The sequence below is a fragment of the Periplaneta americana genome, chromosome 4 (assembly GCF_040183065.1).
Source record: "Periplaneta americana isolate PAMFEO1 chromosome 4, P.americana_PAMFEO1_priV1, whole genome shotgun sequence".
Taxonomy (NCBI): domain Eukaryota; kingdom Metazoa; phylum Arthropoda; class Insecta; order Blattodea; family Blattidae; genus Periplaneta; species Periplaneta americana.
Window position 1 is genome coordinate 135,434,541 of NC_091120.1, and position 26,744 is coordinate 135,461,284.

The 26,744-nt window shown below is 35.5% G+C and overlaps 1 protein-coding gene across 7 annotated transcripts in view; it reads right to left on the reverse strand.

Moving 5' to 3' along the window:
• Window positions 1-26,744, reverse strand: part of LOC138698208 (uncharacterized) — a 60,025-nt gene that overhangs the window by 29,272 nt on the left and 4,009 nt on the right. For 4 of the 7 annotated variants that reach the window (XR_011331769.1, XM_069823995.1, XM_069823993.1 and 1 more), the window contains exons 3-4: window positions 23,751-23,844; window positions 5,542-5,714 (exon numbers count right to left, since the gene is read on the reverse strand). Coding sequence is in view for 5 of the 7 variants with exons in the window: in XM_069823995.1 (XP_069680096.1) it covers window positions 5,542-5,714; window positions 23,751-23,844 (267 nt within the window). In the remaining 2 variants the exon portion in view is untranslated. Of the gene's footprint in view, window positions 2,618-5,541; window positions 5,715-11,674; window positions 11,956-23,750; window positions 23,845-26,744 lie in introns of all 7 variants that reach the window. The other 3 variants (XR_011331770.1, XM_069823994.1, XM_069823996.1) reach the window with 3 other exon arrangements.

The following is a 26,744-nucleotide window of genomic DNA, read 5'->3' on the forward strand; positions in this document are numbered from 1 at the left end:
AACGAGAATGCAGATGCTTTAGCAAAGAAGGGCAGCACTGCTACTTACAGACATGTTACTAAATCTACGTATTACTCTGTGAAAAGATTTATTAAATCTACATACTTAGACTTCAACAAACAAAATTTGATAACACAATCTCAAGAGAAAAAATGGAACTCTCTGCATCATAATCCACAGTTGATTCCCGATTTACCACGCAAATCGTCTGTAGCTGCATTTAGATTGGCAACAGGCCATGACTGTTTGGCCAAGCATATGCATAGAATTGGAATATATCAGTCTCTTAACTGTCCATAGTGCAACTCAAATCAAGAAATGGATTCAGAACATCTCAAAATCTGTGTGTCATTGGCTAACCATGACAATATCTTTGACAAAATATTGGAGTGCAAGAGGTCAAATGACTTTATTGTCAAATGCCTGGCATTAGAAAACAACAACAACATTCTGCACAAACTACCATCATTTACCTCCAAAAATATACTTTCTCAATTCTACTATATATATATATTTCGGTGACATAATCAAGATAAATTGCTCTTCCTGCACTTAGTTCATTCACAGACTATCACCCTACAAATGACGAAACAAGACCAAATCAAACAATAAAAACGAATAAAAATAAAACAGTGGGAAGTGCTTTACTAAAACAAAATTAGGAGTAATTTTTAAAATCTGTACATATATAGCAATAAAAGATATGGGGAAAAGGCTCATAACAAAAAAAAAAAACTATAAAAAAACTGTAAGAAAAGTGGCTGATATGAGGCAACCAAAATTACAAGTACCGGTAAATAAGTAAATTCGTAAATAAATAAATGCATTAATGAACAGATGAATAAACAAACAGAGGGACAAGACAAACAAAGAAACAAATACATACACAATAAACAAACAAGCAAATAAATAAATGAATAAGCAGTAAGTAACTAAATACAGTAGATGAATAAGGAAATAAGTACGTAAATAACTAAATAAATAAAGAGAAATTAGGTAGAGTGGATAATTTTGGATGTGACTTACATCACTGCAAAATCTAGAAATTTTAGGTTAATGGACATGCATCAACAACTATTTGAATACCTCTGTGAGCAGTAATTTTCGTTAAAGGAAAGCAAAATGAGATCTTCTAATGTCACTTGGATTTAAATTTAGAACATCAGAACATATGCTTTTCTCTTAAGAAGAGTCATCGTGGAATGTTCGACAATATAAATATAGAGAAGGACAAACTCGTTAGTTTGACGAACTTGTAAGTTGCTGTAATTTGAATAATCTTTCATATCATAGTAAATTTGCCATATAAAACTCTTTACTTTGACTTTTATAGGTTTGGTCAAAAACATTTACTCTCTTTTCTCAGCAGCAGCCAACAATTAAACCAGTAAAGCCCAAACTCTTCTCTAAGAGCTAATGACGTCACAGGGCACTTTACCCCACCTCCTTTGCTTTGATATCATAACAGTCCTTGAACCTCTTCCCCTTCCAAGTTCACTCTGTAATGGTTGGTTACAATGACATGCTACAAAGTATCCATCCAAACACTTCCTATTTCACAGAGAATGGAAGAAGAATATTTTTGTGTTGAAGAAAACAAGGTAAAGTGTTTTGCTTGCAGAACATATTTATCATGGGTTTCCTGATGATATATTAAACGACACTTTGAAAAATGCCATCACAATGATTATGGCAAACACATTCTATCTGGTATGCAATCAATAACAGTATGAATTTCAATACATTAACTTAATTTTGAATTATTGATTATATAGTTCATAAATTTCATTTGCAGGTGAAGCTAGATTACAGAAACTAAACATATATATATATATATATATGAAAGCACAAACTCCTGATGGCCTTAGTATAGGCTGACCAGATTTTTTATGGTCCAGCAGGGGACATCGGCAATTTAAAAAAAAAACACTAATGCTTATCTAGTCACTATCTGTTGAAATGTTGCAGAAAATACATGTAACAGTAGATGCAATGATAGAACTTCGCAGAGTTTGTAGAATATCTTAACTTTTTGAACTAAATGCATAAACACACGTAACTCCTATACATAATTATATCCACTAAGAATTCAATTTCAGTACTGACACATGCATGGAAGTCTTTCACATAATATTGTACACACTGAACTCTAACACACACATTTTACAAGTACTTGTCTGAAGAATGTATCTTTTTAAGGATTTGTTCATTCCCATACAGCTTCACACTAAGTTCTTCACATGAGAAATGAAAGTTTGTTTTCACTTGTAACAAAGATGTTTCAATTTTCTTTCTTGACTTTTCATCAGTCCAGACTGAGTTCAATGTGGAGAAAAGTCATTCAACTGACGAATTACTGACTGAAAGTCACATGATTCATGACACTATTTTGAGAAGATTTTCGAATGCAATGGATTTTTTTTTTTTAATCTTGAAAAATATCATACCACTTTTCACCTGTTGGTTTGTCACAAAAGTTTTCATTTTTTTACCTATTTAGAAATGGACGCTGTGGCAGTTCTATTGCTTCCGCGCAACGCGAATGTAAATGAAGATGCTGTTCTTCTTAAAGAGTGCAGAATATCTCAGACTGTGCTGCTGGTTCTTCTGTCTCATACTGAGAACCGTTCAGAATTGTGCATGAATCGCAGGAGTTTCATCACAATACTTAAATATTCACGTGTAAAATGTTATTGAAACAAAATCAAAACTTCTGGGGACAAAATTAACTTCCAGGGACAAAATGGGGACATTTGCTCCCCGGGGCAGCAACTCAAAACCGGGGATGTCTTGTCAGCCTACCTTAGTACTGACTATGTTGTGAAATATATATTTATATTATTATAATGTACCAAAGTACATATGATATTTCCCTGCAGATATTCTGCGTATCATACGATGAAAGAGTAATGGAACGGAGAAAAATTCTCTCTGGCCACTAAGGGAACTCAAGAGTTGGAACTTAAACTGAGACAATTCTTCCGACGCTGGGGTGGAATCCGGTGTGGCTTAGTGGATAAAGCGTCAGCACGTAGAGCTGAAAACCCGGGTTCAAATCCCGGCGCCGAAGAGAATTTTTCTCTGTTCCATTACTCTTTCATCGTATGTTGTGAAAATTTTATATCGAATTGCCAAAGACACTGTAATGAATATGAAATCTTTTAATGAAGGGAAGTTCATAAAAAATTGTTTAATTACAGCAGCAGAGGAAGTTTGTTCTAATTTAATCAATGCTTTCACTTTCATTGTGAGAACTTAGGTGGCTATAAACAGGACTTGTTTACGTTATATTGGGAAGCAAGAGGGCAAATTGTCTAGTGTCTGAACATTAAATAAATAAATTAACAAATAAATAAATAATTTATATGTACCACCACAACACCTAGCCTTGCGTGAACAAAATTACGTACGTATTACACGTGATGATCATAAGAAACCTTAACAATTGGGTAAATAAACTTGAATACTACCAGGGCAGTTACTGTAGTCTCAGAGAATCGAGCTTAAATTTATTTACAACAACAACAACAATGAACAAAAAAATGTAGTTGTCAAAGGTACAACTCCAACTGTTGAGATACATGGGTTTCTGACGCTTCCAAAAGGGCATATGGCGCCTGCATATACATCAGGTCAAGCAACTTTAATGAAACAACCAGTAAGTAGTTCTCCTAACAAGACTTCTAAGAAGAGTCCTAAGGGCTCTGGAACACTTGAATCCAATTAATATACAACTGTGGACAGACTCTACTCTAGTGTTGGCATGGATGGCTTGATGTCCCATTAGATGGAAAACATTTGTAGCTGATCGTGTTGCAGAAATTCAGGAAATTGCACCCATTAGGAAATGGCAACATATGCCATCCAAGGATAATCCTGCGGATTTGGTATCATGAGGACTTCAACCTAAAATGATCATTCACAATTCACTCTGGTGGTATGGTCCCTCATGATTAAGTCAAGAATCTTCAAGTTGGTCACAACCTATTCCTCGATCCAAGAGATGGTCCAGGGACTACTTAAACAACCTACAACCTCAATCCAAATGGACAACTAGCATGCCTGACATCCAACCCAGAACCTTGGTCCTCATCAAGAAAGAAAATCTACCTCCTTTTCAATGGAAGGTATCAGTCGTGAAGGATGTCCATCCCGGTGATGACAACTTGATTCGTGTGGTAACAGTTTGCACAAAAAATGGTGAACTCAAGAGACCTATTTATAAACTCTGTCCTTTAACATGAACTTGAAAAGGCTAGATGCCTTTTCGTGGGCGGGATGTTTGCACATTTACATGTTTCCACTGTTATTGTTTTGTGTTTTTTAATGTTAGTATAGATGTCTCCACCTGTATTTTTTCAGTGGAAGTAATGCCATTTTTGTTATATGTTCTGCTCACATGTGCTAACAGCTATGTTCTACTATTTGTTTGAATCATAAATAATTCATTATCTCAAGTGCCACATCACCAATGGATCTCTCTGTATTGTCAGAAGCTCCAAGACGGCTACTCAATGAACATGAATGAAGGTAATCTTGTGCTAATTTTATTTATTATGGGGCAGTCCCCCACACCCAGTTAAACATTTATCACACAATCCCTACCTGGAATATTATAATAAAGATATAAGAAAATTGAAAATAAAAATAAGAAAATCCTATGGCCAGTGCAAGGAAAGTGGTTTTAAAACGAGCAAAATTCATACAATTATCGAAAGAGTTGTTCATTGCGGAAAAAAAAGTGCAGGAAAATTACCTGTGTAAACTTTTACAAGGTGAACAAACAGGGGGGGGGGGGGGGGCGTTTTTATACATATATGAACATATGCCACAGAGCACACTATTCAAGTCCCCCTCTAAAATATAACCTCAATAGGTTTCTTGTACTTGACAGTAAAAAAGCAGAAAAACTAAATTCCTATTATGCTCGGTTTTTGGGGTAAGGACAATAATACCTAACTTAGCTTCTGTGGTTGAGAATTCGCCACAAATTATCTGACATTCGTCTTACAGTTGAGGAAAACCACACACCCGAGCAAAGCTCCAAATCAAGAGGCAAATGAGCTACTGTCTGGCCATGTCTGCTTTTCTTTTTTTCTTTTAGTTGCTTACTTAACAATGCTATATTAACTACTAAGTTATTTAGCGTAGATGGAATTTGTGATAGTGAGATGTAGTTGGCGAGACAAGGCCGAGGATTCGCCAGAGATTACTTGACATTTGCTTTACGATTTGGGAAAACTTCGGAAAAACCCAACCAAATAATCATCCCAAGTGGGAATGAAACCCATGCTTAGTCTCTTTTGTACTCTTCAAAATAATTTAGTAAAGTCATTTCTACAGTTTTCGGAAAATTGCTATTTCCCTAAAATCAAAGCCTAGAGAATCGAATATTATGTTACTGTCTAGTTTGCACGATTGTTATCCATAATTTACCATAGTGCTAATCATCAGCATGCAAATTAATGACACTCTATAATAACACTTTAATAGCATTACTTCAATGTAAATGTTAATAAAATCTGTTAACTACTAACAAACCTGAAATAGCGTTGAAGATCTACGGAATGTTATTTTAAATGTCAGTCTTGAGCGTTCGCCATGCACTGGAGATGATGTTACTTCAACTCTTGGCTTTAAAAGTGATTCAGATTCAAGAACGATGTGTGTATCAGGTACATATTCAACCACTTGAAAAAGCATCACAAAGTCACCTAAAACACACAATAAGATTTAAAGCGAATAAAAAGGAATTTTTGAAGAGGGAGATACATTACAGTAAAAAACTCATTATTTCGAAATCAGTTAATTCAAACTAGCATATATTTCGAAGAACTGGTCGTTCCTCGTTTCATATGTAGCAATGGAATTTTCGGGGGGGGGGGGGTGCATTATGATCCAGCACTGCGACCTTCTGCTCCATTAATGTTCATCCCTGCCTTTCAGTCCTAAGCACTCATATTTACAGTACCACACTTGCTGAAATTTATGAACAGATTTTCCATCATTCTGGTACACATTTAAACTGGGTTTGTTTATTTTATTTTTAACGTCATCTTTTCTTCAAGTGTTAGACTATTTGTTGTGAAACTTGGACTCTCACTTTGAGAGAGGAACAGAGATTAAGGGTGTTTGAGAATAAGGTTCTTAGGAAAATATTTGGGGCTAAGAGGGATGAAGTTACAGGAGAATGGAGAAAGTTACACAATGCAGAGCTGCACGCATTGTATTCTTCACCTGACATAATTAGGAACATAAAATCCAGACGTTTGAGATGGGCAGGACATGTAGCATGTATGGGCGAATCCAGAAATGCATATAGAGTGTTAGGTGGGAGGCCGGAGGGAAAAAGACCTTTGGGGAGGCCGAGACGTAGGTGGGAAGATAATATTAAAATGGATTTGAGGTTGAGGGAGGTGGGATATGATGGTAGAGACTGGATTAATCTTGCTCAGGATAGGGACCAATGGTTGGCTTATGTGAGGGAGGCAATGAACCTCCGGGTTCCTAAAAGCCAGTAAGTAAGTAAGTAAGTTAGACTAGAAAAATTGTTATCCAATAAATACGTCACATAATCCAGATCAGGACTGTCAAAATCACTCGCAATTGCAAAACCAACTACTTTACACAAAATTGTTTGAAAACTAATGGATTACTTAGAAAACTTGATATAATGACTGGATTGCTTAGATAGGAGTGGAGGAAAGAGCGAAAAAAACATGCCAATAATAACAGAGAAGACTGTGTCATACGAGTAAACCATGTGCTAGCAGTGTTGAGACAGAGGAGTTTTGTATACCCCCAACCAGTTTTCTTCTCAATAGGATTTGGGAAATGGTCATGGTTCACAACAATTCGTATTTTCTCACCGACTCACAATGATAGTCAAGGATCTATAGGTTAACAACTGGGAAAACTCCATTATGGGAGGTTACTAAACCTTACAGCTGCGCTGGAGGCAGAGTCGGAGTTTTCCTCCATTAATCTGAAGCAATGGTGACATTGCTGTCTGTTTTGACAAGTGTATGTAGGCACACCAAGGGGGCGAGAGGTGCAAGCCAATGGAAGTACTGTCTCTTCGAAGAAGATGAACAAATGAGAACATTGCTGTGGAAATAAAGAATGTAGCAAGAGAAAAATTCGAAGCTAATTAAATGTGCAACATATGTTTACTGAAATAATGATACCGTGTGATACAAGACACATATTCACAGACAATGGAACAAACTAAAGTCGTAATGTAACTATCACAACGCAAGACTGATTCTATTGGTCATTTCTCTTCTGACTGTACTCTTGAATATCATTCAAGCTATCTCGTGACCTTTCCTGTCACCTGCTCTTCCTTATCGCAGTGTTTCATTCGCATTCCTTCCGTCGGTATTCCCTGCTTGCAAGACCTATATCAGTTAAACATTCTCCTAACGAAATTATTCTGTCAGTTTCACTGTCTATTACATTAGCACTAGAAAAATATTGTTCTTTGTTATTTTTAACATGCTCAACACATTTCTTCCACTTGTCTTTTCCATATTCTGCAAAAAGGCAGTGACACAATTGTTCCTTTACGTTAAGTGGGGACCCAATTTCTGTTACAAAAATCCAATTGAAAAGACTGGAGACAACTGATTAAACAGTTTAGTCTGTCCCTTTAAGCAAATTAAACTAATCAAAACAATAAATGCTTATTTTTAAAGCATGGTTGGCTTTGGAAGATAAATAATGTTTATATATGCGCTACTTGACTGACCATGAGCAGTCAGACATAAACCTAACAAGTGATGATATCTTATTGACTCATTCTATTAACATGGTTTTTTTTCTCAACATAAAATACAATCTATTTATACGATTTCATATACTGCAACTACCCACTTATCTCTTCAAGAAAAAAAAATTTATCGTTGATCAATTTTCTACTTCAAAAACATATTTTCCCATACTACGGTAGTATAAAACAAACCTCAATTAAGAAGTCTTACATTTGTTATGTTGTGTTGACTCAAACATCTCTAAAAACAATAATCTTCAACATGCTCTTTTCCTTATTAGAATCTGACTACTACTTTTTGAGTTATTACTAAGTACAAAAAATGCGAAAATATTCTGCTTCATTGAAAGTCTACATAAATAACGCCTTCTTCCGTTATTGGCTGACAATTAGGAAGGAGGACATGGATAGTATATTGTGTCACTCTTTAAGATTGACGCATCCACAGATCAATGGAGTTTACTAAGTTGTTCCCCTTTAGTTTCATCAATGTAATTAAAAACGTAAAATAAATGGATAAATGAATTTTATTATGCAACACACATTCTACTTTACTTCAAGGCCTATATTAACATAATATTAAATGTTCCAGAAAGATATTACAAGGTAAACACTGTATACCCGTAAGCCTGTGATCATAATATTGAGAGTCATGCAACCGGGCATGAGTTTTGGAAACATTGCTGTGCTGACTGGCTACATTCAATATGGCGATAACAAAACAATGCATTAATCCATTAGGGACGGAATTTTTCATCTTCACTTTTTCCACATTTTTTACCTAATTTGGTAAAAATACATCGTATTCTAACCATAATAATCACTTTTTTTTTCTTTTTTTTAACAATGTAGTATAAAGAATGATGCTGAAACTGATCAGACAGAGGAAAAGAAATTGGTTGGGTCTCTGGCTGAGAAGAAACTGCCTACTGAAGGATGCACTGGAAGGAATGGTGAACAGGAGAAGAGTTCATGGCAGAAGAAGCTATCAGATGATAAACGATATTAAGATATATGGATCATATGAGGAGACAAAGAGAAAGGCAGAAAACAGGAAAGATTGGAGAAATCTGGGTTTGCAGTGAAAGATCTGCTCTTGGACAGAACCCTATGAATGAATAAAAGTATAATGATAACAGGCCATGATCATTCGGTCACGCTAGTCCTATACATGTACATTTTATAAAACACAGATATGAACTAAAGGATAGGGGAGAGTGGGGGAATAACGCGCACTTAACAAAAATTTCTAAGTTTTCGACACAAATTTAAAGTACAATTTTGAGAAAAATTATGGCTATTCTCTATCCATTAGGCATCAAATATACATAGACAGAATTCCTCAAAACTGAATGAAACGTGAATAAATTAAATGTAAAGAGAAATGTGTAAATACGCGGTATTCCCTACCTCGTGGGATAATTTCGCACATGGTGCTGAGTGAACGCAGGCAATGTATTTAATGAGTTTAAAACTAGAAGCAAAACACAATATATTGAGCAAATGAACAGAAACATTATTTAGGAAACAAAAATACCAAAATACACTATTAATACCCCATTACAATTGAAGACATTATTACAAAAACAGCTCTAGTCATTTTTAATGAAATTGAGTTAAGGACACATTTGCTGCTATTTTAAATGTTTATAGACTCCAAAAATGACTCATGTCAGATGTAATAACCACAAGGATAAACACCAGTTGTACGGAAACAGTTGACATGTGTTGTTCTATTTATTTTTATTGTTTTCCTGAAAAATGGCAATTTTGACAAGGGTTGTTTTTGTAATAATGTCTTCAATTGTATATTTAATCTCACTACAAGTTCATGTTACTTTTTCATACACAAGTCACACTGATATCTGTCAGGAAAATCCCACCCACTGCAGACTGCATGAGACCAATAACCACAGGAAGTACACCTGTACCAAAGTTCTCCTTCTTGCCCAAACTCGTCACAGACTAGACACTTATCACCATTTTCTCCATCCAAACTGTCCATTTCATCATCATCATCATCATCATCATCATCATCATCATCATCATCATCATCATCACATAAGTCCATAACTTCATAGTCAGATTCATCGGTTTCTTCAGGCACAACTCTTCGTGATTTATTTGGCTTTATTCCCTTCCCAGGCTTCTTTGTACCTCCATTCACATTTAGTTTCTTTTTAGCATTCATCTTTTCCTTTTTCTTCAACATAGCTTCTCTCTTTTCTTTTTTTTTCCTCTAATCTTTTCTTTACTGGTGTGCTAGTTAAAATTTCTGAATGCTGCTTCCTGTGTTTAGCTCTTTCTACTCGATTCTTCACACTGTGACTCGGAACTAGTGCAATATCAGCCACACTCACATGAGATGAAGTTTAAGGTATAGGCTCTCCTTCAGAATCTTTTTCCACAACATGAGACGAATATGGAGAGAAGCTAGAAGTCAATCTTCCGCCAGAAGAAGTGTTAGCTTGTTTTGAGGGCCCTGAAGTTGAGGGTGTGGGCTCTGCTTCTTGATCTTCTTCCACAATTAAATTAAGGAACTCTTGAGCAGGTGCAAAGTCCTCGGCAGAAAATTTCTCACGATTTAGCAGATTCCTGCAGATCTGAAGCCAGAGATTTCAACATAGGCCTTGTTCAACAATCCTGCGATATCAGACATGGTGATTCGTTCATGAGCATGATTGATCATAAACAAATCATACTCTCTGAACAGAGCTGTCTTCAGAGGCCCAAAGAAAGTGAGATTGAGAGGTTGAAGGCGATGTGATGTATGAGGCGGTAGAGTCACCATGGTGATGTGATTGTCCCTGCAGAAATGGAAGACTTCCAGTGAAATGTGGCTGGTGTGATTATCACACACGAGGAGCACTGGATCGTCTTCTGTTGCCTTTATGTGCTGTTGAAGTGCTTCAGCCACACAAGAAATAATGTCTCATGAATTCAGCCATTATTAGAGCAACTATAAATAGCTCCGATTGGACCATCCTTCTGAAGATGGGCTGCCATTCTCTTTCGAGGATAAATTATCATAGGAGGAACATATCCTCCTGCTGTGTTCATACAACAAACTACTGTGTTGTTCTTTCCTCGCATGGAAGAATAGGAATGCCTACTTTCTTCTCACCTTTCGCGGCACAGACTTTTCGGGATTTATTTTAGACAGTGGAAATTCCCGTCTCGTCTTGGTTGAAGACTCTTTCAGAAGGGAAGACATGCTTGGAAAAGATTGTCTCCAGATTGGAAAAGAATAGTTTCACTTCCACTTCTTTGAAAGAACTTATCCTGTTAATGCTGGTTCCCTCTGGCTGCCGTAAACTAATATCTGGATTCCTTTTCAAGTACAAATAAAGCCAGTCTTTACCAGCTAACTTTGTTTTGCTGTTGAAATTATTAGGAATATTGTTCTTTGAAGCGAATTCAAAAGCTATTCACTTTAGCTGAAGTGACGTTACGCCATAGAACAATTTGGCCAATTAAATAATGTGTTGGCTAAGTTCTTTTTCTTGATCCCTATTAAATACTGGGTTTCTTCCGAGGGAGGATTGACCACGTTCTCCACCACTCTTCTTTCTTTGGTCTCTAAGTGTCGACTCCAGAATTCCATACCACCTCTGGCTGCTTCCCTTATTTTCAAACCTTCTTCAATAGCTTTTAAAGCTCTTTCTACCTGTTCTTGGATCCAATTTTTACGCTCCGTTACTATTTTGTAATGTCTTGGCATCTACAAGGGCAGAGTAAATACGACATTGCTGTCATTAAGAACAATAGGCGGGAATACCGTGCAGTGTACGTGGCATTGCTCTGCTCAAACATGCACAAATATATTCATTTTGTGAGCTACCAAATTATGAGTGAAAGTGATAACAATTTCAGTAAACTAATTATCAAATACGATTTACATACCTTATAAAGATGAAATCACTAACAGTTGTCGAGCAGTTCACTTAATACCTCCTTTCTCGGCACTTCAGCTTATAAGTAAGATCCACTATACACAACTTTCCACAATAGCTTCTTAATATAGACTGACTGGCGGTTTTCAGACGATTACTGAACTTTGCTTTCTGATCACTATGTGGCAGCAGTAGACGGAAAACATATTAAGGTTTTCTTTTAGTAAAAACTGGTGTGCACGGTATTAACCTCTGCGTGGCTTTCCCCCACTCAACCCTACGTGTATTTTCCTGAAAAAAAAAAAAAATTGTTCTTTTTACATGCTTGAATATTACCTGGTGTTTTTTTAGTAGGTCATTTTACGACGCTGTATCAACATCTCAGGTTATTTAGCATCTGAATGATATGAAGGTGATAATGCCAGTGAAATGAGTCCGGGGTCCAGCACCGAAAGTTACCCAGCATTTGCTCAAATTGGGTTGAGGGAAAACCCCAGAAAAAAATCTCAACCAGGTAACTTGCCCTGACCGAGATTCGAACCTGGGCCACCTGGTTTCACGGCCAGACACGCTAACCGTTACTCCACAGGTGTGGATTTACCTGGTATGGAAAGCCACAAAACATGAGACACATAGTTCAACTTTACATTTCTTGCATTGTGTGCGACCTACACTTGAGCAGAATTTGTCTGCACATCTCCGCCTTTTATTCCCTGGGACAGGTTCAATGAAATTATCTTTTCGATCAAATCTCACATCAGCCAGAGTGTGTCCACCAGATTTCGAGGTTGAAGGGCGTCTGGGACCCTCAGGGACATTTTGCTAACACTGAAGGTATGTTTGCGCAATTTCCCTTCTGAAGTTCAGATGAGGAATGTTAGATTGAGTCCCTCTCATGAGTAGCCAGTGTCCATCATCTAGGTGAATATAGGCCATCACCATTTCTTACCTTTTATTCTGATATGATATGTGTCTAAATTTGCATCCATTAGGTCAGTTCCTCCCATGTATGTATTGCACACTGTGATTAGATTTGGACGTTGAATTTCGATTCTCTTTTTTTTTTCTGAGCATGAATATCGATCAGCTGATTGATTCCATGTACTGCTGAGACTACAGTTACAACTGAATTGTTCATCCACCTTGCCAGTAACATTCTTTCACAAGTATTGTAATTTGTAGTCACAGACAATCTGATAGGCAAAATAATTCAGCCATACAGAAAAATGTACTCCTGAAAGATTAGCATAACCATATGGTAACACAAGAATGTTCCTGGCTACACTGGACCAGTAAATTGTATTCCATCAAGTTTCATAACCCCATTTAGTTAGAGCATCTCTAAACACAAAGATAGAAGTGTCAATAGCAATGAAAAAGTAACAAAAATGAAACAGAAAATTATTTTTCCTTTTGAATGTGTCATGTTTCTTATAAAAAGCAGCACAGAAAATCAATGACGAATAAACAAAACTAAGCTGACACCAGTAGAGTGAAAGAGTTATCTTCCCATTTCACGAGATAGTTTTGCCAACATTCTGAATGAACTACGTAAAGATTAATTAATATTATTCTGAATGAAGTCAAAACAAATGAAGAGTCCACTGCAAAATGGGGGAATGTCGTAAATATGTAAAAAAATGAGATGAAGGTTCAATACTATAGATCAAAGGCAGTAGAATATAATACACTTTGTTGCACTACAAGAAAGATGATAGTTCCAGATCTATTGGTCAGCTGAAGAATTGGTATACCACACAAAGAGTGGGAATATCAAAGTTTTGCATTTCCTGCAAAATGCAATACATTCGACATTCTCCCTTTTTGCAGTGGACGCTTCAAATTTAATTCCCAACAATGGAAAAAATAATTTAAGCAGCAATTGTTGTATAGCTATAATCATACAGTCATGCTGAGCTGAAGTATACAGAAAACCCTCTCCAAACATTTTATTTACCACCACGAATGTCACATTAGTATAGCCAGCAATTACACCGAGAATATCCATGTTAATATAAATTATCGAAAAATGCATGAATGATGGCCAATTTTTCTGAAAATGGCTGCTAGCACTAGAAAGAAAAATGGCGTGTAAAAGTATAAATAGAATGCTTCTACTATACTTGTTTTTTTGAAAGATGGGACATGACAGGAGTGTTGCAATCGGAAAAACAACTGAATGTCACATAGCGTAGTAGGCCTGTTGCTATGGTAACAACGATTGAGTTGCCAAACTTACCATTCCCCTTGACGAGTGCTTACTAGCTCTATTGGCGACATTAATTGTGCACACAATGTTAGCATTGGTGCGTTTCATGTTTGATTCTCTGTCGATTTTTGTATTGTTTTCTTACCTTCGCGTCAATTGTCAATTAATGTTTTAATGTCAGCCATCTTAACGACAATTGCTAGCTTCCATCAGCTGGCAGCATAGCTGGCAACATAGCACTGTAGTTCCAAGCTCGGCCACTTAACTGTCATGTCCCATCTTTCAAAAAAACAGGTATAGACCATGTTTCCTCTGACAATCAAGAACAGTCACAAAAACATGTAACTCCCAGTACTACAAGCTTTGAATAAAAGAATAAGAGCTTGCTTCAAACGTGCATAATGGAAATGGTTAGTGAGATTGCTTTTCGAGATGAATTTAAAGAAATATTCTATCTTCGAAATTGATTAAAAAATGGAATACAATGGATGTATTAGGGGAAGTTATGGAGGGGCATAGGTGGGCACTGTCCCACAAACTTGTCTCAACTCTTTTTTTTATTAACATTAGAAAATATTGAATTCAAAGATCTTTTTTGCTTTTGTTTATGATTAAGTTTCTATGCTTAAATTGACGAATTAATGTCTTCAGACCATTTATTTTAAATTTCTGAATGTATAAGAATTTCTATGTCTCATTTGAGGAATGGAAGCATTGTAATGTTTCTTTTGTAACTCATGTGTTAGAAGTCTGCAGGTGTTCAGGCCACCATTTGGAGAAATATGAATAACATAGTGCACAACAATGCAGAAAAAAAGGGATCCCGGTATAATGTTTAAACTTAAAGACGAGATTAAATAAAATAAGGTTTACATTTAATATGATATCTTCAGGAACACAAGCTTCGTATAAAAAAGTTTGTGTTAGCATTGTTACGTAGTTTTATTGATGCATGCATGTGTTTCTGTACGAGAGACGAAAAGGAGATTGTTTTAAGTTATGCCTATTATAATTTGTAGTAGACCTACAGTTCAAGTCCAATACAATTCGGTCTGAAACATCGCGGATATGGATGCCCTCGAAAATACCTTTATTAAAGGATCATATTCCGATATACTGTACCACAGTTAAGCTATAATGGGAGGAGGTAAATAATGTCCCCCATAACCCTGTTATATGAGGATTCTATGGTTTTGCTTTGCCCCCCAAGAAAACGGTTCTCTCTCCGCCTATGGATGTATTTAAGTTTCTATTGGTGATAGTATTATCAGAATGAACAACGCGATAAATATATACATCTTGATTACACAACTTTTAACACTGTATCACTTCGGAATATGTATGGTAAGACTTTCCTGTGTTAAATTTCAACGTACCTCGTTTACATGTTTCGGCCTATTTATGGGTCATCTTCAGAACTGGTCGTTGTTGGTCTTGGTACAACTTGTTCTGTATCCTGTGAGGGTGTGTTCTTGTGGTATAGTGTAGAGTCAAAAGCCAGAAACTAAACACACTAGAACAATATGAAATATACAGACACAAAAACACACCCCAACGAAATTCTCAACACACAACTCAACTTCAAAACACATACACTCTTTGACTCTACACTATACCACAGGAACACACCCTCACAGGAAACAGGACAAGTGGCGCCAAGACCAACAACGACCAGTTCTGAAGATGACCCATAAATAGGTCGAAACATGTAAACGAGGTACGTTGAAATTTAACACAGGGAAGTCTTACCATACATATTTCGAAGCAACAAATATGTTGTGGAAGCCTTGATGTAACTCAAGTCCTTTTTTCCAAGCATTACAGCAGCAGTTTGAAACATAGGTCGATTCTGTTATTTTATACCGCAATAATATGGAAACTGCAGTGACATGACAAGCTACGTCATTCACGACTTTTCCCCCCTTTTCTTTTTGCTCCCCCCCCTCTCTGGAAAACTTTCTTGTCATTGGTTTTATACATAGGCTTTCAGGTAGGCTTCCCTCTCCTCCCACCTCCTCCTGCTGTGGGATGAGGGTAAATCGATTTTGTACCTGGACCAGACATGGGTAGATACCAATTTAACAATTCGAAGTTGCTGGCAGCATAAAGACATTAGTGAAATTTTGACTACTGAAAGTCCAACAGACTCACTGTTGTCCATACGTATGAGGCTAATGACTTTGTTGAGGGATGTTAGTTACAAGCTGGGAAGAGCTACAGGCAATTATCATGAGCAGATGAACTCTAATAATTTCGAAAAATGAGTGACTAAAAAATTACATTAACTTTATCTACTCCATCTGTAATCATCATAGACAATGCACCCTATCTTGGGAAACAATTATATAAGACAATGACCAAATCAGCAATAAAAAAAAGAAATGTTGGACTAATTGCGAAGGCATGTACCCTAAAAAGAAAATATGAGGAAGTTAACTCTCCTTTCGTTATTATTACAAATTCCTCCTAAGTAAGTATTGTATCAAATTAGTGTTGTGGAATTTAATCGATTAGATTAATCGATCAATTTCTGTTGTAAGATTAATTGATCAAAAATATTTAATCGAATAATCGAGTCGATTAAAAGTAATCGGTTGTAGTTGATATTAATTATTATTTTGCTAATATAAAAATTCCGACAATATTCCTTTCTTGGAAATTACTTACTTCAAAGCACAATAGTACTGTTATTTGCAGGTAGCGTAGGGAAAATCTTTGCACAAACACTTCAGAAAGAGATGGAAATATGAGAACAGTGACCTAGTCTACCTCTATTGAAAGTTGAAACACAATGCAAAACGCTTATTAAGTTTTATGGTTTTCCAAGAAAACTTCTACCTTGTTGTCAGTTCATCTTCCTAGCATATGAAATACATACTTTTCTGGGATTCGTTCCCCTCATCCCTTATAAAATAGCCATGTCTACACTGTGTGCAAGTAACAGCGTAACTATCTCCTTCTCTTTCTAAAATCTGGTAATTCGATTACAATAGGGGCCAGTCTTCTGTTTCGACCACTGTATTTCTGCAGTTTCTGTACTGAGTTTGTATATGAAGGTTGTGTGTTTAGTTTGATAAAGAAAAAAAAATCAGTTTTCTGTGGTCTGTGAAAAGTGTAAACTCCATTATGTCATATGAAAATTTGAAAGGTAAACTCGGTGAAACATTTAGATTTAAATTGAACGATCATAGAGAAGTGCTTGACAGAATTTTTTTTTTTTTTTTTGTGTTTAGTCATGCAGGAAACATTATTATTAAACGTAGAGTGGCACTTAATTCCGACCATGTGAATGCACTCACATGTTTAAAGTCATGGATGAAGTAGTATTAACTAGGTGAGTCTTCATACTTTTGTTATTTATGTTTGTCTCAAAAATTCCCGGAGAAATTGACATAAATTATAAGCCTCATAATAAATATGTTAGTAAATTATTAAAATAGTTGTTTTGTAATATAATGATACAATATATATAGATATACAACATTAATTTAATACTTATGCTTATCACCGAACACAAGTTAAATTTAACAATAATTGTGTATTACAGTATATTAAAACATTTTTTCAAATCAATCAAAACTTGATTAATCGATTAAACAGTTTGATCGATCAACAGCACTATATCAAATCAATATAATATTTGCAAATCATTGTCACACTGTCATCACTTATCAAATTATCACTTTGTATGTGTGGCCTAAGTTCTATTGAATTAGTCTGGAGTAATGTCAAGAACTATAGAGGGCTTTCATTTCAAAACTTCCCAGTCTAAATAACTAATTATTTAAAGTGAGTTCAATTTAGATATTGAGGGGGAAGTCTGAAACCAGGCTTAATTGCATTTTAGATTTCACCCCCCCCCCCGACCCCCTGCCTCCACCACTTCGAAATTTCAAATGGCACCCCTATATTTTTATACTTAAATATGAGAGAACATTCAATTGTTTATACATGTCATTCATTTCTTTTTGTATCTTTTGTTTTTTATCGTCGCCTGGCAACCTGTACTTTTGTTGTTATCAGTTGATTGTAGGATGAAAACACCACTTATTTTGTGTAATTTCCTAAATTTAATCAATGAGGATGATTTATGTTCTCTCTTGAAGGGTATACAACATTTTAAAATAATTTAATACACAAACACAACTATTACATGAAATGCTCAAGAAGTTTTTGCAGCTTTATTCTCTTCAGCTCTAATCAACAATAACAACACAACAATCCAGGTTTCCAGGCGACGATTGAAAACAAAAGATGCAAAAACAAATAAATGTGGTGTATAAACAATTAAATGATCTTTCATATTTAAGTATAAAAATATAGGGGTACCATTTTAAATTTTAAAGTGCAGGTGACTGAGGGGTGGGGGATGAAATCTAAAAAAAATGCAAGTAGGCCTGGTTTCAGACTTCCCCCTCAATATCTAAATTTGATGTTTTTTTTTTTTTAATTGAATTCAATTTAAATACTTAGTTATTTAGACTGTGAAGTTTTGAAATGAAAGTCCTGTATAAAATCACACAACTTCATTAGGAGTTGAAATAAAAGTTTTTAAGATTTATTTTCAGTGAAGAATACCAGACATTTTTAAAGTTATTTACTTCCATAATAATGAAACGTATTCCCTCTGAATGGTTTTTTATGCCAAATACTTTGTCTTGAACCTTTTTCTTCAGTTCTTTGAGTTTCAATGCGAAAATGCAAGTAACAATGTTACGACAATTAGTGGGTTTTTCATGCAGGAGTAAAGCAGTAGCTCTTTCAAGTCACTGAGGATTGTAGGTGACAGGTAAGAAAATGTAAGGTTTGCCATGCTTTCGAACAACAGACATAGCATCTGCTTCATGTTTCATGAATTACCTTGAAATGTAGAGGGCAGAACCACTTTTTCTTGCTAAAAGATCTTGCTGAGGTGATCAAGTGACTACAAGATGTTGTACGTCTCTTATTTTATCAGAAAGTAATACCTTTTTTGTCTTTCCTTAGGAACAGTAATTTTTGCGCTTCCTCCAGACAAAATACCAAATATTGCTGGATTAACTTGTATCATTAATGAATGTGTGAGAAATGGCTACAAACAGCAATCCGAAATGGTACTAACTGAAGTAAAGTCATTCTAGTGAGCTTGTTTTGTTGGCAATGGGGCATTGTGTTGCAATTGTGATTCATAAGGGAAAAGGAGGAAATATAACCCAATATGATCAACGAAACTTAAATCTGCAGATCGCATGTTCTCTTCATTTCATATTTGTTCTACATTTTAGTAGGAAATAAAATAAAGATTGTTAGCAATAATATTTGACAACGTTTGTAGTGTATTAGGTACCTGTGAATGGTGGACACCATTTTGGCCACGTAAAATATTAGCACATGTCGAATCAATGACGTATAATTGACCATAAGCTCGTAATGAATTGTTAATGGCGGAAGATCAGAGACGTAAGTTGTTTATGTATTATCCCATATATTTCCAGCAGTATAGGGTGTTGTGAAGAATCTATTGCTGAGATACGGAAAATGAGGCGAATGCTATATCAGAGTTGTAGAATCTTAAATGCATCCTAAATAAATAAATTGTTCATCATAAATCCTTAGCATATTTAAGAAGAATAGAAGGAAAAACTAGAAGAGAAAGAATACAGAACCAAACAATAAGGCTAGGTCTAGGAATGGATCCTCTCGTAGAACAAATAAAATTATCACAATTAAGGTGGTTTGGACATCTGGCTAGAATGAACAATGATAGATACCCAAAAATAGCGTGGCAAGTTAGAATGGAGGGAGAAAGACCTAAAGGAAGACTGAGGCAGACCTGGGAACAAGGAATCCAAGATAATACCATGATGGAGAGAGGGATCGAATGGAAAGAGGAAGGTCCACTGCTCAGGACCATGAGAGATGGAAGGCTCTTTGTAAAACCTCTACACCAGGTGGTAGAAGAGGATCGATTAAGTAAATCATTACCAGTTCCAGTGTATCATTCATTGCTGGTTGCAGGTAATAAACTAACTCATCATAGCAGCAAGAAGTGAAATGGCCAGCTATGTATACTTTCTACAACAAAATGATATGCTTGGCAATGATTACAAATCTAATTGATTAAACCAAAGAAATACGGAATTAATTTTGATGTAGTTTAAATATGCAGCTAAAATATGCCATAGTACTGCACTAGACTTAGGAAAATTAGAGGATCACACATATAAAAATCTACAACACACAGCCATTAAGTGTATGAAAAAGTCCTACATTACTTGATTAATAATTATAAAAATATTTCATTTTTAATAATACTGTCGTCTTACTTAAGTTTTGTGGTTTTCAATAATATATATATATATATATATATATATATATATATATATATACATATATACACATATATATACACTGCTAGATCGCCAACGCTCAATAAATTATAGAAATGAAGAACTAATTTAAGATATTCTCTACGTCTACTTATATAACCCCAAAAGGTTTCATTTTCACATCATCAATAAAGCATTAATGTGTTAGTGACAAACACTCATATCATAGCACTCACTGTAATAATATTTCATTTTTCATGGTAAAAATGTCATCACACATTCTTAAGTTTTGTAGTTTTGAGGGGGAGGGGAGGAAGGGAGGGGAGGGAGTGAGGGAGGGAGGGGAGAGGGATGGAGAGAGAGAGAGAGAGAGAGAGAGAGGGAGAGTGTGTGTGTGTGTGTTTTTTTTCGTTTATTCTGAAAAGCCATTATTTCTCGAAACTGGCGAGAGATGAATTTGGAAAATTATGTAGGAGAATTGACATTTCACTGAAAACTATGTTTTTTGCATATCTTCGGGTTCAAGGCTTCAAAATGAGTGGTTATTCATTAGAATCCGTTCAGCCGTTTTCCCATAATTTCCATTACCAGTTCAAATTATATATATAGATATACATTACATATGTTCGTCAGTCCTTTTATACCGGACTTGAAACCTCGAAACATCGCGAAATCCATATCATACCACGAATTTCCTAGGTTCTTGCGAAAAACAGACAATAAGAAATAACGAAGAGTATGCCTGAATTCTCGTTTTTTTTTTTTTTTTTTTTTTTACCACGATCGACTGTTGTAGCATAGACAAGGTCGATATCTTTGAACTGTGCATTCAAGAGTATTGAATTCGTTTTCAAATGTCTGGTATGGACACATTCCTGACATCATATCCGGCTTTGGTTTGTGCATATGAAGTGAGAGTCATATTATAAGCACTGTTAGCTTGCTGAATGCACCCTTTGCAGAGGCTAACTGTGAATGCTTCTCATCATACAATAAGGTTTTGTCTGATAAACACCATCATGTGAACAGCAAATATCAATCTTTTTTCTAAAATGCATATTTTGAAAAGTAGAGTATTTATCATGCTATTGAACCTCTGTATTTTGAAAATATCGAAAAATTCAATTTAAATCACAATTTCTTCTCATGTGGAAAACCCACTTTTGAAACTCAATGAAAAATTTCAAGCTCTAGTGATGTCATGGAACTTATGCAAAGTTCTCAGATCAGAGTGTAGCGTACAGTTTCCCCATCCCATCTATCCACTCCTTGCACCAACACATATTGCAAATACAGTACATTTGCTAGACTAGACGGCATTTCGGAAGGCGGTCAGCTGCTATATGTACCGTAGCATTTCTGGAATGTGACGTCACAAGCTTGTACAGTAGAACCAATCGGAATCAGTCTATAACAAGTACTTCCCGAGTTCGTTTGTTCACATGTGAGTGTTTCAATACATTGAATAAGTAAAACTAACATTTACTGTATGTGTGTAAGATAAATAAATGGAATAAGAGACTGTAAAAAGTCAAATATTGCACAGGCAGGTGTGGAAAATAGTGTTTAAGGTGTATAATTATTTTAACAGCATTGACGAGCAGAATGTTGTAGGCCATCTTGATGCTGGCTGCAACATTGCCAACGAGCAAGAAACGACTGCAGAAGAATGTGGTGTGGGATTGAGAACCATGCAAAGAATATTGTTAGTGAAGGAAAGAGGGTTTGTTTGGTGTCATGCTTACAGTAGGCTAAGGTCATTATTGTCTTTTGATAATTTAAATTCTTTTCTGTACTGTTTGTATTGCACGTGCTCATGAAGTACGATGTGGCAATGTTGTATGCTGCCTTGCTCTCTCTCTATCTGTCTCGACGCAAATGCTAGCAGACTATGAGCCGTGCCTGACATCGTAGCTGTTCACCTAGTACGTCACTTCGTCCGTCAGAGTGCTCTCAGACGTCATATTATAGATAGCGCTATGAATCCCTTCATTATCTTATCCAAACTATCCTATGGGCCGGTTGTTTACGTCAGACGAGGAGAGAGGGAAAGTGAGTTTACTTGGTTATGTGCAGTCATATGTTACAACTCTCTGGAGCCGCATGCCGTAGGGGTAACATCACTTAGGAGTCAGAGCCCGTATCGACAGTTTCATTTTAGGCAATCGACGTGCACTCGGGAAGTGGAGCTCCAACTGTATTCTACTTTGGTAACTTAAGTTTATCGTGATAGATTGTTCGAGAATAGGGTGTCATTATATTTCTTTTGAGTATTTACGGATTATATGGAACCTTGTTTCAGATATATATCTTGTGATTTAGCGTGCTAACAACTTGTGTCATATTTGTAATCAGTGGAGTAGGTAAATTTGGGTTGTGATATTCTTATTTTTGGTTGTATGTGTTTGAGAGATTGTGCTGGAACGTATATTGGAAATCGCTCGCTGGTGATACGTCTTGGGTCAAGTAATTGTGATTACGTGGAGTAACAAATAATGTGATATATGAGGTTATATTGTATTGGGGATTACGTGATGAAATATGATTTGATATGTGACGTTTTGATGTTCCAAGACGGTTTGTGTGATAGCATAGCGATTATGGTCTTTGGGTTACGTCCTATTTGACGCTGTAAGGAACTAGAATAGTATGGGCCTCTTTTACTTGTTCTAGTATTTTCCCTACTCCATTTTGATTATTATTGGTTCCCACGCCACTATTTAGCAATCGAGTGCATTGACTTTCCATTGCTTTTCAAACGATCATTGGGATTTGAAATTATCGTCGGTTACTTATCATATACCGTATCTCTCTCTCTCTCTCTCTTGGGCATTGTTTGTTGTAAAGTACAGAAATTGTTGTTTGTCCAATCTGCATAGTTTATGTAAGACATATTGGTAATTTATATAGTGATCAGTCATGTGACGCTTCGTACTGGGTAAAGTCTTTGTGTTATACTGAGTTTATGTGTATGTTGAGTTTGGTTAGTCAGATTGTATGGTATCTGTAATTGAATGGGCCATGTATTGAGTTAGTGTACTGACTGGGCGTTTGTGTTGAGCTTTATATCTAGTTGGATATACACATATATATTCAGAGAGTGTTTTAATGACTAGATGATTAATAGGTCAGTTATTGATTATTGAGAGATGGGCATATTAGATTTTATTATGACCTATAAGTATGTTTGCCCAGTCTAGTTAAACTTTCACGATTCAGATATCGCTTTGGTACTTGTTCAGATTAACTTGTGATATTTTCATTCGCTTATTTCATACTTATTTGTTATTTCATTTATCATTCATGTATATTGTTATCCATTATTGTTAATTATATCTGTTATACAAATTCACACTATTTATTTCTAAAAGTCTTCCACTGCGCACATCTAATCTTCCAATGCACCATCCACCTGGCGAATAACAGCCACTATAAAAAATGTAGAGAAGTGGATGATCGTACACCTCCCTCTCAACTACCACCTTCCGAATTGCCGTTGACTCTAGTATCAACATTATGAATGCTACCACATTAAAGAAAACTATTGTTCTGTTCTGTAAATTACTTACCCACAAATGGAAAGCTGCAAACTGCTTGGTAGAGTTTTCCAACGCCCATCAACTTACTGTCAGCAGATCGAAAGTGAGAAATCCAATGAAACCACTGAAATACACAAATAATTTGTTACAACCTTAACTTAAAACATGAAAATGATTCATAATATAAACACAGTTTAAGTCCAGAATTAAGACAGTATTTCTGAAAATGTAGATAGGTAGGTAGGTATCTAATGCTCTTGACTTAACAATCGAGTTATTTTCTCTCTTGCTTCCCAGTATTTAGATGTAAGACTTTTATTTTATTGAAGTGTTAAATGATTCATACCCATTTCTTCTTCTTGTGAACACAATACATAATTAAGAGTAGACAGGATGTCAATCCTATGTAAATGTTTACCCAGACAACTATAACCTGTAAGGAGTCTGAACTCGACCACAGCAAATTTATGTGGTAGGTCAGGAATTAAATAAGGTCTTTCTAGTAAATTTTTTCAACGGGAATTTTCTGTAGTATTTAGTATTTGGACATTATAATTATTCTTAATTTTATTTTTAATAACTTATTTTATTGAATAATATGAAAACTGAGCAAGTTACAGCTCCCTCCCCCCCCTTTTTGGACAACTAGTTTTTACAATTAGGCAGCTGCATCATCCAATTCCAACCCCCAATATGTATGGAGAACTGCATCTACTGTTGGTCAGTGGGTTTCTTCAACCTAGTCAGGAGGACTGTCATCACATTTCCATTGACTATATTTCCTGTTTCTGAAAATGTAAGCACTTCTTCAGAAAGTAAGTTAATAAACATGGTAAAATATCCACGTGAAGATTATTGTTTTTTTTTTTTTTGTCCTACAGAATACATCTGCTATGGTAAGAATTATTAATTAATTATTAATGGTAAAATATATTTTATTCAATATCACAAAAATTAAAAAAACGCTATCTTTTTTCTAAAGAGGGAAAGTTTCTGCCAATCTGCTTCCCCTTCCTTCTCCAATACAGAACAATGTTACAGACATTTCGAATAAAATTACACATTATTTTGAAACACTTCGAGTATAAAGACAGATTAAAGAAAGCGTAGCAAATACCTTACAAAGGAAATTGTTAATAACTGCTGAAGAAAAAGAAAATCCTATTTAAAGGTAATGAAAACTTAAGTTGTTTCAGAACCATTTTTTGCTTCTTTCCTCCTCCACCCTCCCACCATAGATGTTTACATTATCTGCATTGTAATTTTAAGATGTGCAACAAGTATGCATAGCAAGCAGAATAATTCAATTTACAAGCATAAACAATTCATCAGTTGGGTACAAGCTTATGAGTTAATTCTGTTCTAAATTTTTTCTCATGCCTTCAATCTTTTAAGATAGTTATGCAGTGCATTGAAGACTGTAACACTACATGAATAGTGAGCGAACTTCTTTCTTATAATTGCTGAGACTAACAAAGGATAGATGGAGATCTGATTTATGTTTTGTATTAAAATTATGAATGTTTTGAATGTTATTAAATGAAGAGTTCGCAGGAAAAACGATGAATGTCACAGTTTTCTTAAGGTTGATGTCATTATCTAATTCAATGGATCACTCCGAAATTTAATGTTGTTCTTATGAAAATGGTAAAAGGATGAATTATCATCACGAATACAGTAATCCTTTCCTCTATTTCCTCAGCACTACATCTTGCAGTTATAGACTCAATTAGATCATTATCTAATCCTTAACAGAAATGTGACATTCATCGTTTTTCCCGCGAACTCTTCAAATGTATCTTGGTTTTTAACATTCAACATCATCAGGGAAAAAATGTACTTACAATGTAAGGTCAATATTTCTAAATTTTGGAAAAACTTTTTACATGATGTCCTTTTATGCACACTGTCATTATTCTTAGGTGTTTCTTTTGTAAGAATCAATCTTTTTAATGTATCCAGCTGTTTGCTGACAACATAAAGTCCACTATAGTCCACTGTAGTCTATTCAGTTGTTGTTTTTCACGAGAAATGAGGAGTATTTTGATCGTGTTCATTATAGATGCCTGTTGCTAATAGCCAAAGTTGGGGTGTAGTCAATATATACTGCAGGGCTGTGTCTTCTGCAACTGGTACGGATATTTTAATTTACTTCTTTTGTGGTTTATGGATGGACAGTATAGAAGAATGTGTTCCAGATCTTCAAAACAAAACAAAAATATGAATTGCCCCAGAATATTAATCCATAGGCCTATTTCATTACAGAATTAAAGTACATTTTACATGCCATTTTAAGGAATTTTAAGGATGTTTATATAGTCAATAGAAGATAAGTATCTTAATGCACAACAGGAAGAGCTCAATTTAGGGATAATTTACATTCTACATGTGTTTCCCAGTTCAAGTGATTATCCTATTCCAAACCAAGATACTTTGTGCTTAAAGATTCTTTGAGAACAGTTCCATTTAATCTATTATTCTACAAAAACTAACCACTATTACATATACCGTCAAGTGAGGTGAGTTCCAACGAAGTGGTGAGTTGGGACAGTACTGTTATTCTCTCTTTTATGACAGTCAGTTCACACTACAGCATGAATGTTTATGACTCCCACACTTAACAGAATCTTAACAGATGCTGCAAGTGACACGTGCTTCCTGTTTCCACGGATTGGTTTTGTTTGGAAAACTTACTTTGCGGCTTTTAAATTTTACGACGTAATAGCTGAGATTTTTACAATGTGGATATTTTCATAGTTGTAGACTGAGGGATATATAAGAAAAGCTTTGAATATGCATTTTTCAGTTTCTAAAAGTATTCAGAAAGCCACAGTTCAGTTTGCATTATTAAGTGTTTATCAGTAACCTTGTAGTAAGTATATTTCTGACTAAGAAAACAGTGTGGGGTGAGCTCGGACAATGCCATGTGAATACAAAAGTAAGCCGGGTGTTAAGCAAAGAGATCATTATGACCCTAAGAAGATTGAAAAAACCGTAATAGTACATTATGCAACGAGCCTATAA